A 14699-nucleotide genomic window follows, 5' to 3' on the forward strand; every position below is an offset into this window, starting at 1 on the left:
ACTAACATAGTGCAAATGTGAATAACGAATATTGGCAACAACAAAAACAGAACTACCATCCTCACTGAATGACCAAAAGATGAATCCCTAGCTGACCTAGATCTAGCACAGCATGAGAACAAAGGAACCAAGGCCTAGTGCACCAGGAGTGCCTACCGGCAGCCGCACCAGAGCCCAAGAAAGCTCACAACCAAACTGCTTCTGTGGCAACACAGGGACATGACCTCCGAGGTATGAGTGGACCTACCACCTGTGTAGGCAGATCTTTGGCAAGCCTAGGATCAGAGTAGGTGAGGAGACGCCGGCAAACACCCATTGCAGCGACAGTGAATTTGCCTTGCCCAGCCTCCACCCAAGAATTGCGAAGAGGAGGAGCACGGGGCTTCAAAGACCACGTCACGACTGCTGCCCCACACCCCAAAACACAACCGTGGAACCAACACTTGTCGCCTTAGTTAGGGATAAAGCTCAACAATGAATTTAGTTTGATTACGCCCCTCTCTGTTATCTGGGCTTTGTTTGGTTATCCTATCCTTCACTTAATTCCTGATACAGGTGGGACTGAATCTATCATCATAGCAGTTTATTAATAAATTCGTCAGCAGACTAGGCAGTTCATTGGTGCTAGCTTCCTAGCCCCCTTAATTATAATATGCATCCCTGTTCCTTAGAAAATAGCGAAGCAGCCTGCAGAAGTGTAGCTGTACGAAAATCACATCTGCCTTAATGTATGCAGTCATGTTTTTATGCCATTCTGACTTGTCCACTGGGACTTCTCTCCTGTGATGTCTGTTTCAGTTCTGCAAAAAACCATTCAGTAGTGTGGGAATGTGGATCATTAGCAAGGAAACCATGCTTTAGTTCAGACTTCAGAGATATTTGCCTTTGCTTCAATAGGCTAGTAGTTTGCTCTGTCATTCTTGAGGGTACAGATATTGCTATATGTTCATTCTTGAGGGTACAGACTTGCTAAACTATTGATGATTTTTGTTGTTTGACTTGTCAGATCTGGAATGGAAGCTCACATATGTTGGATCAGCTGAAGATGAAACCTATGATCAGCAACTTGAGAGTGTGCTTGTTGGACCTGTCAATGTTGGGACCTACCGTTTCGTATTCCAGGTAAAACAGATGTGCTGTACTGATCAGTCAAGTCCAATATCTTCATAATGACAGTAAACCTAGAATTCCTTGCACTGTTTCAAATCTTCATTCATCACATTATTTTTCCTTTTGTTACTTCGAAGAGAACTTCATAGTTTAAAAGACTAAATATGCATCTAGAAGTTAATGCTCCATTTCCATTTCAGGCTGACCCACCGGACCCTTTGAAGATACGTGAACAAGACATCATTGGTGTCACCGTGCTGCTATTGACATGCTCCTACGTGGGTCAGGAGTTCATGAGGGTGGGTTATTATGTGAACAACGATTACGACGAGGAGCAGCTGAGAGAAGAGCCCCCAGCAAAGCTATTGCTTGACAGGGTGCAGAGAAACATTTTGGCCGACAAGCCCCGTGTCACCAAGTTCCCCATCAACTTCCACCCTGAACCTGGCACGAGCGCAGAACAGCCGCAGCAGGATGCAGAACAGCAGCAGCAACCGACTTCACCGGAACCACAGACGGCTCCGGTAGAGCCACAGATGGCGCCACTAGAGAACGTCACGTGTGATGAGATTAAGCCTATTGCCGCTGGCCAATGATCAGAGTTGGGGTGCTAACGGTCTGTTCTCCATGCCTTTTATGGTGTCTTAATGTTATGAATCGAGAGTGGTGGTTCTGCATTGTACTGGTCTGTTATTTACGTTTCACAATCTGTTCTGTGGCAAATGTTGGGTGTCTAGCTATTTTTCATGATAAAGAGTACTTCTGCCTACTTTGTTGCACATATTTGATTGTTACTGAGACTGGAATGCTTCAGCCTGAGCCGTCAAATTGGTTACCGACGTGATTTCTCTCTTTGGTGCAGATTCTGCACTGCGCTGCACCAGGTTTTCCAGTGCACTGATGGTTCACAATCTTGCAAATGCTGGGTTCCACTTTATTTCAGATAAACAATACTTTAACTTGTTTTGTTTCAAAAGTTTGAGCTTCTACTGAGACTGAATATTTTGGTCTGAAACGTGAATTGCTTACTGGTGTGTTTTCTTTTCTTTGGTGTAGATTCTAACTGGGTCAAGAATCTATTATGATTGTGGCCAAATAGTTAGTATAACTACATATTGCTTTTGAAACTTAGCTAGTAATTGGTGAATATTGCTCAAAAAGTAGGCCGAACTTTTTGTCCTATTTGTGGAGGATATATTTGGTGATACTATTTTCTCATATTTTTGTAAGTGCCCTTGTTATAAGGTGATGGATTGGTTGGTAATAATTTTTAAAACTTTTTAATGATGTCAACTTTGCAGACCCTAGACTGAAGCTAGGACAGTGGAATCTGGTGTTCCTTAAGCTACATTCAAAATGAAATAAACATGCTGATACAAAAAAATAAATCGTGATCAAGTCTAAACTGCTCACGGCTACTTCCAGAGAAGTAGTACATCAATGGTCGAGGCTTTATATTCCCCGATTGCCAACCCTCATCGACCATTGAACGTGGAATGATGGGATGAAACATCATCGCCATTCGAAACTCTACAACAAAACATCACTGCACTAGCATCTCCAGTTCAAACAGCCACTGATAATTTCTTAGAAGGTGTTTGGATACGTTTTAGTCCCATGACTAAAAATAGTGGGACTAAAACTTACTAGCCTCACCCATACTTGGATACAAATACTAAATAGACTAAAATGAGTCAATGAGCATTTATTATTCTCCAAACCCTCCAATCTCGAACTCGCATGTGTTAAAGGAGAGGAGTTAAATGAGGAGAGAGAGAACTAATCCACATTTTAGTAGGGTTCTCCTGATTAAATTTTTTTAGTCTCAAGACTAGTTCTAACCTCTCTTTAGTCAGGGGTGATTGGAACTTTAGCCTCTAAAAGAGACTAGTTTTAGTCAGACTAAAAATAGCCCCTTGGATCCAAGCATGGCCTTAATACCGTATTAACGCTACTTCTAATATCTTCAGGAACAGATAACTCAATATAGCAAATAGTCCCACTTACAGAGGTGAACATCTCCAATTCAAAGGCCAATCAACCTCTTATCGTTCGCAGTCACCAAATAAATAGACACACCAGCCAGTAGGGAGGTTTAAAAGGGCCAAACTTATTTATTGCTACCGAGATCCCTCCATCTGGGTCTATTAGCACCCCTCAAATTTTTAGCCTAAATTTGACTCACAAAATATGAGTCATATGATAGAGAACAATCACTAGATTCGTATTCAAAATAAGTTTCAAATGATGTACCTTTTGTGGTACATAGCTCATAATTTATTAGTCAAAGTTTGGGTTAAAATTAGGCTAAAAATTCTAAGGATACTTATTTACCAGACCAGGATGGAGAAAGATAAACCACCGTGTCATTGATCCACTGGTACCTACTTCCCAATATGACATCGACTACAGGGCCCTAGAACCTCAAATTGAACGGACGAGGGAACTCTTCCCTTGATGTATCTATCCGCTGTCTCCACGGCTCTATGAGCTTCCTCGAGAGCTCTCTTGCTCAACGACCAGCATTGGCCAATCATTCGTGCGGTTGGGAATTTGACAATGTTCAGTATAACAAAGTTCATAAAGCACAATTAGTAATAGTAAAAGTCAATAAGCGCAAATAGTAATGAAGTTAAGAACACACACATGACTCTTTCAATCAACCACCCTTAATTAATGTCGATGTCGGCAAGATGACCCTAAAACCCTAACCCCTAAACCCTAACCAAAATATAAAATGAACAGAATTATCTACTACATCGGTTCCTAAATATAAGTCTTAGATTCCACTATGGACCATATACGGAGCAAAATGAGTGAATCTATATGCTAAAATGCATCTGTATACATGCGTATGTGGTTCATTGTGGAATCTTTACAAAGACTTATATTTAGGAACAAAGGGAGTACGACCTTAGATATAATTTTTAATACTATCATTTATACAACCTATAAATCTAACCTAACTAAAACCCTAACCCCTAAACTCTTACCTACCTAGAACCTATCTACAACCTATAAATCTAACCTACCTAAAAAATGCAGCAAGCAGCAGCGGCGGCAACAGTAAGGAAGCAGCAAGCAGCAACGGCGGCAACAGTAAGGAAGCAACAACAGAAACAACAACAACAACAACAACAACAACAACAACAACAACAACAACAACAACAACAACAACAACAACAACAACAACAACAACAACAACAACATGCAAGCAAGTAAGCAGCAACAGCGGGAAGCAGGAGGCAAGCAGCAGTAGAACTCGACAGCAGCAGCAATAGGCAAGCAGTAGTAGGGGCCGGAGATCACCTTGCAGAGAGGAGATGGGTAGTCGGAAGGAGCTCGTGGGTGGCCAGAGGGAGCTCGTGGGCAGCGGCGGTGGAGGCGGAGCTCCTCGGGTCAATCTCCGATGGGGTGGAGCTCGCAACGACGGTCGATACCGAAGGTGATCGAGGTGGCGGGGAGCTCGCACGGTTGGATGGGGCACACGGGTGGAGTGCGGGTGGAGGGAAGTGGCCTGTGGGCGGATCTGGTCGGTGGAGCTGCCGCTGGCGAGCCGGCACGGTTTATGGAGTTGATCGGATACCAGAGAGGATTGACTGGGGTTTCTTCTTGTTCTCTGTCACGGCAGGTCATGCCGACATGCTAGACCAAATTGAGCGCATGCGGTCACATGACTCACTCCCGTATGCTTGATGTGTGGGGGACTGCCACCCGACGTCCTAAATCTTCCCGCGTGACTGACTGGTTCGTGAGGGGGTGCCACATCAATGTTGCGCACTAGGTATTTTAACATCCCACCACCCTTTCAATGATATATTTGGGCCACACACAGGCCGGTGCGGTGTCCGGACCTTCCCTAGGCCGGCTTCTGATGCGGCGACCATCCATGGGTCCGTATGGTCTACGGTATTGACCGGATGCCAGAGGGGTTTGACCGGGGGATATTCCTCTTGTTCCATGTCACAACAGGTCATGCCGACATGTCAGACTAGGTTGGAGCGCATGCGGTCATAGGACTCACTCCCGCCTGCTCGATGTGTGGGGTACTGCCACCCGACGTCCAAAACCTTCGCGCGCGACTGTCCGATTTGTGAGGGAGGTGCCACATCAATGTTGCGCACTGGGTATTTTAACATCCCACCACCCTTTCATTGATATATCTGGGCCCCACGTAGGCTGGTGTGGTGTTCGCGCTTTCCCTGGGCCGGTTTTTGATGCAGCGATCATCCATGGGCCCGTATGGTCTACGACATTGACTAGATGCCAGGGGGTTTGACCAGAGGATATTCCTCCTATTATGTGTCACGACAGGTCATGTAGACATGCCATACCAGGTTGGAGCGCATGCGGTCACATGACTCATTCTCGCCTGCTCGATGTGTGGGGACTACCATCTGACGTCATGAACCTTTGTGTGTGAATGTCCGGTTTGTGAGGGAGGTGCCACATCAATGTTGCGCACTATGTATTATAACATCCCACCACCCTTTCATTGAAATATCCGGACCCCACACAGTCCGGTGCGGTGTTCGGGCCTTCCCTGGGCCGATTTCGACGCGACGGCCATCCATGGGCCCACACGGTCTACAATGTTGACGGATGCCAGAAAGGTTTGACTAGGGGATATTCCTCTTGTTCCGTGTCACATCAGGCCATGCCGACATGCCAGACCGGGTTGGAGCGCATGCGGTCACATGACTCACTCACGCCTGCTCGATGTGTGGGGGACTGCCACCCGACGTCCTAAACCTTCCTGCGTAACTGTCCGGTTGGCGAGGACGGTGCCACATCAATGTTGTGCACTGGGTATTTTAACATCCTACAACCCTTTCATTGATATATCCGAGCCCCATGCAGGACGGTGCGGTGTCCGAGCATTCCCTGGGCCAGTTTTGACGCATCGGCCATCCATGGGCCCGCGTGGGCTACTACGTTGACTGGATGCCAGTGGGGTTTGACCGGGGGATATTCCTCGTGTTCCGTGTAATAGCAGGTCATGTCGACATGCCAGACCGGGTTGGAGCGCATGCGGTCACATGACTCACTCCCGCCTGCTCGATGTGTGGGGGACTGCCACCCGACGTCCTATATCTTCGTGCATGACTGTCTGGTTTGTGAGTGAGGTGCCACATCAATGTTGCGCACTGGGTATTTTAACATCACACCACCCTTTCATTGATATATACGGGCCCCATGCAGGCCGGTGCGGTGTCCGGGCCTTCCCTGGGCCGGTTTTTGATGAGGCGGCCATGCATGGGCCCGTACGGTCTACGACGTTGACCTGATGCCAGTGGGGTTTGACCGGGGGATATTCTTCTTGTTCCATGCCACGTGAGGTCATGCCGACATGCTAGACCTGGTTTGAGGGCATGCGGTCACATGACTCACTCCCGCATGCTCAATGTGTGGGGGACTACCACCCGACGCCCTGAACCATCCTGCGTGACTGTCCGGTTTGTGAGGGAGGTGCCACATCAATGTTGCGCACTGGGTATTTTAACATCCCACCACCCTTTCATTGGTATATACGGGCACCATGAGGCATGTGCGGTGTCCGGGCCTTCTTTGGGCCGGTTTTTGATGCGGCGACCATCTTTGGTCCCACGCGGTCTATGATGTTGACCGGATGCCAGAGGGGTTTGACCGGGGGATATTCCTCTTGTTCCATGTCATGGAAGGTCATGCCAATATGCCAGACTTGGTTGGAGCGCATGCGGTCATAGGAATCACTCCCATGTGCTCGATGTGTGGGGGACTACCACCCGATATCCTGAACCTTCCTCCTTGACTATCCGGTTTGTGACGTTGGTGCCACATATCAGTGTTGTGCACTGGGTATTTTAACATCCCACCACCCTTTCATTGATATATTCGGGCCCCATGCAGGACGGTCCGGTGTCCACGCCTTCGCTGGCCGGATTTCAACACGGCGGACATCCACTACTAGGAAAAGGGCTACTAGTGGCGCACCAGTTTTGCCTACTAATGGCGCACTACTGGTGCGCCACTAGTACCACGCCACTAGTATTTTTTACTAATGGCGCACCTATGGTGCGCCATTAGTATCTGGTATACTAATGGCGCACCACAGGTGCGCCATTAGTATAGCCCACGGTGCGCCATTAGTATGCCTCCCAGAGGGCCATATTTACCCATGTGCTTTGGCATACTAATGGCGTACTGTGGTATGATGCGCCATTAGTATCCTTTGGCATACTAATGGCGCACTGTAGGGTGATGCGCCATTAGTATCCTTAGGCATACTAATGGCGCACTTTGTGGTGATGCGCCATTAGTATGAATATTAGTTTTTTTTTTACTTTTTTGATTTTTGCACAGGTTACAAAATGTATTATTGGACAGAATATAGACAGCACCACACAGCAACAACAGATTCATCGAATACAATAGAAGATTAGTCTCCGAATACAATTCATCATATTAGTCTCCGGATTCAAAAGATCGAACAAAGACAGAACATTACAAGTCTCGGAGACCGTGAGTAGCGAGTTTGTCTTCACATTACAAGTCGATATCGATCATCTAAACTACCATCACATAGAAGAGAGTTGCGGTCATCACGATGAGCATCATCGCGATGAAACTGGTCTTCATCTGGTTCCTCCGACGCTTCCTCCTCTCTCCCGCTAGATAGCGGGCGTATATAGATTCCCCCTCCGCCCTAGTGGTGTACCCTTTGTAACTGTTACCGCTGAAACGGTGAACCTGTCTCCGACACTCCTCCCAGTCGTCGTAGACTCCGGGAACCTTACCCTTGTGCACGACATACGACGGCATCTCTATGCACAAGCCAAACAACAGACAATACATAAGCAATATATAAGTATGCAACAAAAGGATCGGAAGAGAAAAGCAAGACATTAATAACACGATTCATGGTCCTACTAATAAATAGCATCGATTACATCTAAGTTGAACGACTGTCCAAACCAAAGAGACATACAAGTTCATTAAAGTTTAATTACAACATGAGCTAATCGATGTTTCAGAACTACAAATAGCATCACTACTTTCGACTCGACTCATGGGACCGGAGCGTGGATGAAGTCGCCGTCTTTCGTGATGGTCATGAAGTCGCAGGCATTGTCAGCCTGCATTTGTAGCTTTGTGTCTATCTCACTGTTGGACGGTTGATATCTGAGGTAGAACTGCCCCGAGGTATGAAGGACATCTTGATGGATGATTTCTGCAAACTCCGACTGGATGCGAAAGAATTCTTGTCGGAGGTCCGCGTCCTGGATTGCCGCCAAGCTTGCGGCCCAATCTTTGACATTATTTGGTAGCAGAAGGTGATTATGGTCCAGTACGATAGCCCGCATGTGATGGAGGGCATAGTAGGCATCCTTCTGACCGCCAGGCGGCTGCTTGACGCAGGGGAATGTCGTATTGTGGGTGAACACGTGCCTGCCGTACCTACGAACTGGCTTCTTAAAGGTGCCTCCAGATTTGGCGTAGCCGGGGAGAGCATCATCAATAACTTTCTTGATATTTGTGTAGTCTATCTTGGAGTCATGGTCCGGGTCGAAATACGTGGCCATGGAATATTTCTGGCTTAAGAGGATGAGTGTGCAATGTGTGTCACTGCACAGAACACGGAATGTTAGAAAAAAAAGAAGGATCAAAATCTAAGAAATCATATGTTACGAGGCAGTGAGGGGATGACTTACTCGGGAAAGTAAGGCACGAGGAAGTTATCCTTATCTGGGTTTGCCAGAATGACGCCTTCGAGGTGTGAACTCGCGACTTGCCGGTCCCCAGCACTGCCCAAGATCTTGGCATGCATGTAGAAATGGTCGACTATCACGATGTCCGGGGTCTTGTCTCGAATGATCCGCATCTCCATACTCAGCGAAAACAGCCGAACGAAGGTGTAGTGCAGCGGATGAAGGTTAAACATAGCAAAGATGTCATCAAACCGCAGGACAATCGTACCCCCGATGGAGCCATCCACAAAGCCCTTGCCCTCTGGCACCTTGGCCATGAAAACCGGGTATGCCACATCATTCTGGGAGAGACGCCGCTTCTCCAAAGAAAGAACACTGTCATGCAGACTCCGCATAGCACCGGTTGCAACATTGAGCATATTTGTCGGTAGCATCGCCCTACCCGCCACATGCACCCTCCTCGACATATCCTTAGGTGAAGGTGGCCCGTCCCGAGCACGGATCATACTCGGTGCCAGCTGGCTCGCACCGGCACCCTTGTTAGTCTTCCGTTTCCGTCCCTTCTTCTTGATCTGTTGTAATGGGACCGAGTTCTGCTCACAGACCGCCTTCTTGAGCGTGTTGGGGCTGATAATATTTCGCACCTCAGCTATCTGAGGCTCGGTGAAGGCGGGAGCTGGAGGCGTCTCCTGAGAACTGAACGCCAGACGACGCCTGTTGCAATTGGATTTCTCCGCCGTACCAGCTAGATAGCGGTCGTCTTGGTTGGGTTCTTGAGAAGGAGGCCCACAGAACTCGTCAGCGTACCCATGTTCGGAAAAGTACTTATCGATGTTGGTAAATGTACCGTCATCGTTGTCGTTGTTGTCCGGATCCTGTGCCATATGCATGTACGAATCCTGTGCCATAGGGATGTCCGGTATGTCCGGTAGCGTTGCAGCGTTCTTGCCATGGCTTGGCGCCGGCACGACTGGCGGTCTTGTCTGTCCGGTGGTGTACCCCGCCCCCAAACGAATCTGGCTCTTCGACCAAAGCAGGGGCCAGCTTACGCAGGCGCTAAGGGTAATCTCATCTTCTTCGTCGGCCCCAGCGGGTCGAATCGGAGGTAACAACTCGTCGCAGCCTGGCAGCACCCAAACCAGTTCAACCCTATACAAGGTGGATGTCATCGGATTACCGTGGAACACGGGGTTGCCCGGTTGAACGATTCTGCCCTTGGCGACATTGACCAACTCACGCCCACAAAGTGCAGGAGAGTGCAAGGAACATCGGCGGCGCCCTGCGAAAACATGTAGGGCGTCAGGGATACCCAGTCAAAGGCAAGGAGATGAAGTCATCGGCCGAGAGGCTTAGTTACCCTAATGCCGTCGAGCTCGGCTAATGTCGAGGCACCGCCAACGGCGGGCGTGCAACTGATGGAGGGGCCGCTTGCTGGCGAGGTGCCGACCGGCGTACACCCGGGTGCATTAAGCTCCAATGCCCATGCTGGCGCCGGAGACACGAATACCACCTCCGCCGGAGACACCAATGGCACCGCCGGAGACACCAATGGCACCGCCTGCGCGTTGTGCGAGTTGCTGGCCGTGAAGCTGGGAACCGGGGGAGGCCCCTGTTGGCCGCCCGCAATCCACGTCGTCAGCCCATGAATCAACATAGGCACCATGGCGGTGAGCGTTGTTCCCAGTTGTTGTTGCACTTGCTCTTGGACAATCTCCGGAATCCGCGCCACTTGTGCCTTGAGTGCTTCAACCTCGCGCGACTGGCTTTCTGAGCTGGTCTTTTTCTCCTTTCGCCCACCAGCGGTATAGTATGACGACCATTTTGTGGACAAGCCTTTGCCGGCCACACGACCAGCTGATGTCGGCTTACTGAGCTTATCCTTGTTTTTCATTACGTTCAACGCCCTATTTAAAGGGGTGTCGAAAGGGGAGCTCTGAGACGACCCCGCGCTACTGCTTTCAGTGTCTTGCGGAAGGAACGTGAACCATTTAGAAATATTGGGGATTAATTAGAATGCAACCATATGGAGCTAATTACGCGGGGGTGTATTCCTTACCAGAACAAGCTCGAGCGCCCTGGTCTTCGGATCCGTGGTAAGCTCCTTTGTTACCGGGTCCTCCTTGTACCGGGCCTGAGAAAGTTCCTGGTCTGCTTGTCACGGTATTTCTTGAAGTGGGGCGGTAGGCCTTGCTCGGCACGCTCCGCGTCCTCCTTGTCCCATATAGGCTCCGGCACTTTGTAACCGCCGGGACCGAGTTGGTGGACCCCTAAGTTCAACTACCGCATTTCTTTCCCCCACTAACTTGATTCGGAGGTTGCGCTGCTCTCGCACTTGATCTTGAACTCCTTGTAGTCATCTTCGCTCATCAAAGGATATTACGCCTTGATCTTCTCATAACTATCACCCTTTTCAATCATTGCCTTCACCGTGCTTCTCCAAGTAGACAGGGCCGTGCTCATCCTCGTGTGGGCGGCACTGTTCACTTTGTTCCCTGAGAGGCGTGTGTTTGCAAATTCAGCGGGGAACTTGTATCGTTCGTGCAGCTTCGTGAAGAGGAGGCTGCGCAAATTCCCTCGGTCCTTATGCCTTAGGTTCTCGTTGTTGATCGAGACGGTGCTCCGGAGAATGCACCCGAGCTAAACCGAGTACCCCTTGACTACTTCTTTGGGCGCCGTCGGATGCCCGTCAGAGTTCACTTCCGTAAATTCCTCCTTGATGGTGCCGAGCACGTTCGGGCGCCGGTCCTTCCGTTGCCTCTTCGGTTGGCTGCCATCTGTGCGTGCGCCGCCATCATCAGTGGTGGCATCCTCGGCAGCACCATCAGTGGTGTCATCCCCGACGCCACTAGGGGTTGTGTAGTCAGGATCGGTGTCTTTCGCGGCGTCCTCATAGCGGTGAGGTTCTTCCTCCAACTCCTGGGATAGCTCCCAGAATTGCTTGCCGCCTGAACCGCCAGCCTCATCGTTGTGGGCCATGTTTCGCTCTAAATAGGAAAAAAGTTTGGTCAAAAAGTTGGTTATTGTCAAGGAACAAGATCATGGTCTCATCATTTAGGGTTTGTCATCACCGAGGCATCCTAAAAGCTAAGCTTTTGTCATTTAGGGTTTGTCGACGCCGAGGCACCCTAAAAGCCTAAGCGTACATCATTTAGGTTCTCATCGACACCGAGGCACCCTAAAAGCCAAGGTTTCATCATTTAGGGTTTGTCGACGCCGAGGCACCCTAAATGCTAAGTTAAGTTTTCATCATTTAGGGTTTATCGATGCCGAGGCACCCTAGGTTGGGCCTAATCACTTGGCACTAATCACTTGGCTCTCTTGCCACCTATGTTGGGTTTATCATCTAGGGTTTATCGATGCTAAGGAGAATTCTAAGTTGGGCCTAATCACTTGGCTCTATTGCCACCTATGGTTTAATGCAGCAAGAATAAAGGGGCAGTTGATCCTACTGAATTAAGTACTAAGATACCCCAGCCCATGCATTAGTAGCAAGTACCCCATATGTCTGATTTTTAGCAAAGTCATGCTAAAATTCACGGAAAATTTCAGCATGACCTTTGCTGAAAATAGGACATATGGAGTACCCAAATTTGCCGGAACGGAAGTTAATCGACATTCCGGCAAACTCAAGGGCCTCTCGGGGTACCTGCAAAATCATTATCCCTGCGTAATGAAGTCCCCAATGGTTCAACATTTCAGAAGATCACAAGTAGCATCATCACAAGTAGCATGCACCTTGCTACCCACACCACCACAAAATAATACCGGAATAAAAACATTACTATGCCAAAGCAAGTGACTTCCACAGCCACACAAATTAATTACTACCAGATGGAGTACTCCTAACTAAGCTTGTACTACAAGTGACATGACAAGCATACCAAATAGGCAACTAAACTGTTTTTACCAAATAGGCAAATAGTATATGCACACCATGCATAGAGGGACAAATCAGGAGTTCAGGACGTGGAGTCTCTGCTCGCGAGCTCAAATACACCATCTTGATCAGTAAAATAAAAAAAATAGTAAATACATAAATTAAAAAGATTCTTAATTTTTTTGACAACAAACATTGCTTAATGTTCACCCTCAAACATACTATAAATTTCCATTAAAAAAAGTCCTGATGCTTATAAGAACAATGAACTTATAGAAACTCCTTAATATGAATATTATACCGATGATAAAAGAAGTGAGACAAGAAGTGTCTGCAGCCTTGAGTAGATTCCCGGGACCTGAAGGTTGTTCACCCTGCTCATATCAAATATTATGTTGTATTAGCAGCAAGTAGACAAGCCTCCATACATCAAGCCCTAAATGATGAATGGACTGGCCAGAAAGAATCAACAGAAAATAGCAACATACATTTCTATCGATCTTAAGGCCACAGGTGACGAACACCTAGGTTTACTGATTAAAAAGAAACATCATGATCATGTTATTCCATCTGATCCAAAGCAAAAGATGAAGCAGCTTGTGTTTCATAAGAGAAGTACCAAACTTGTAGTACGTTTCTTATTCAACAACATTTAGTTTGACAGCAAAGCTCACAAGAGAGAGAAGTTCCAAACTTGTATGTTTCTTATCCAGCAACATTCAGATTATCAGAAGCATTCAAAGCAAAGCCTATCTACTTGAAGCAAATGTGACAAAATGTAGAAAGCCTATCTATATCTACTTCATCGGCACATTCAAAGCAAAGCGACACTTGTATTTGGGCCATGTGACACAACACAACCGATGCTAGCAATGTGAAGCCACATGACTGTTGGCAGACAATTGCTATGCATTGTGGGGGATATAATCTTAAGCATTTACAGCTACTCCTACGCAACAAATCACTGTATTCAGTGATCTTGCTAAAGAAGTTCCCAAGCTCAAGCTCAAGATAGACTAAATTTTACAGCTACTGTACTCAAAAGTAGCATTTTGGATTAACACAGCAAAAGAAGCATATTCATTTTAAACTTGTGTTTAACAATGACAAACTACTCCTAAGTGGGTCTTTGATCAAGAATCCTGACATGATGGGTTTATTTGGATGTATTTGAATTTATTCTCATTGAATTTAATCTCCACAGTAGTTGTTCTCATTGAACATGTATGAACTTCAGCAACCACATCACTCACTCACTCACCTGATCTTGGACTCACCCTTATTCTTCTTACAAGTTGATGTCAGACTTGATACATAAATAAAATTTGACATCAACGAAATTTAGACAGTGAATACAGTTTGGACAGTACTCCACTGTCAAATTTCAGTGAGCGAAATTCAGTTGACAGTTTGGAGAGAGATGGAGTAAAATGCAGCTTGACAGTTTGGGAACAAGGAGTATTTTGCCTTCCTTCAACAAAAACAGAGAACACATAACACATTTTCTAACCTCAGCATCTGTAGTAGCTACACACTGAAAGAAACCTCCAAGATCAAAATGCACTAAGCTAGCTAGACACTGAAACTACCAAACTGAAGGGAAATCATGCTACCAAACTGAAGGCAGTTTTTTGCTTTCTATCAGATGGAGACGAGCAAGTGCTGCTGGACATATCTGGAATGTGGGTGTGGCAAAAACTAACCACTGAACATACTAACATAACACAGTATGCATGGTTCCAAAAAGAAAAGAAGATTTGAAAGTAAGAATAAGAATTTGTTAACTGACATTTAGGGAGCAAAATCTAAAGATTTGTGAACATTTGTTAATTTTGAAAATTTAGAGAGAAGAAAAAGGGGGGATACCTCGAGCTTGGATAGCCTGGGCTCCGGCTTGGGCTTGGGCGACGGGGGCGGCGCGTAGTCCGGCAACGGCGGGGACGGGGACGTCTGGGACTTGGTCAGCCGGTGGTGCGCCTCGTAGGGCGTGGGGGCGGGCCTGAGCTTGGGCGCGGGCGGCGAGT

General features: G+C 47.4%; 1 protein-coding gene across 1 annotated transcript; it reads left to right on the plus strand.

Moving 5' to 3' along the window:
• Positions 1-987: 987 nt before the first annotated feature.
• LOC119350807 (probable histone chaperone ASF1A) lies at positions 988-1923 on the plus strand (the record flags this gene model as incomplete). Its single annotated transcript, XM_037618461.1, has 2 exons — positions 988-1122; positions 1311-1923. Coding segments are annotated over 2 exons (531 nt in total), but the record flags the coding sequence as incomplete, so codon positions are not given.
• Between the last annotated feature and the right edge of the window lie 12776 nt (positions 1924-14699).

The sequence above is a fragment of the Triticum dicoccoides genome, chromosome 1B, assembly GCF_002162155.2.
Source record: "Triticum dicoccoides isolate Atlit2015 ecotype Zavitan chromosome 1B, WEW_v2.0, whole genome shotgun sequence".
Lineage (NCBI taxonomy): Eukaryota > Viridiplantae > Streptophyta > Magnoliopsida > Poales > Poaceae > Triticum > Triticum dicoccoides.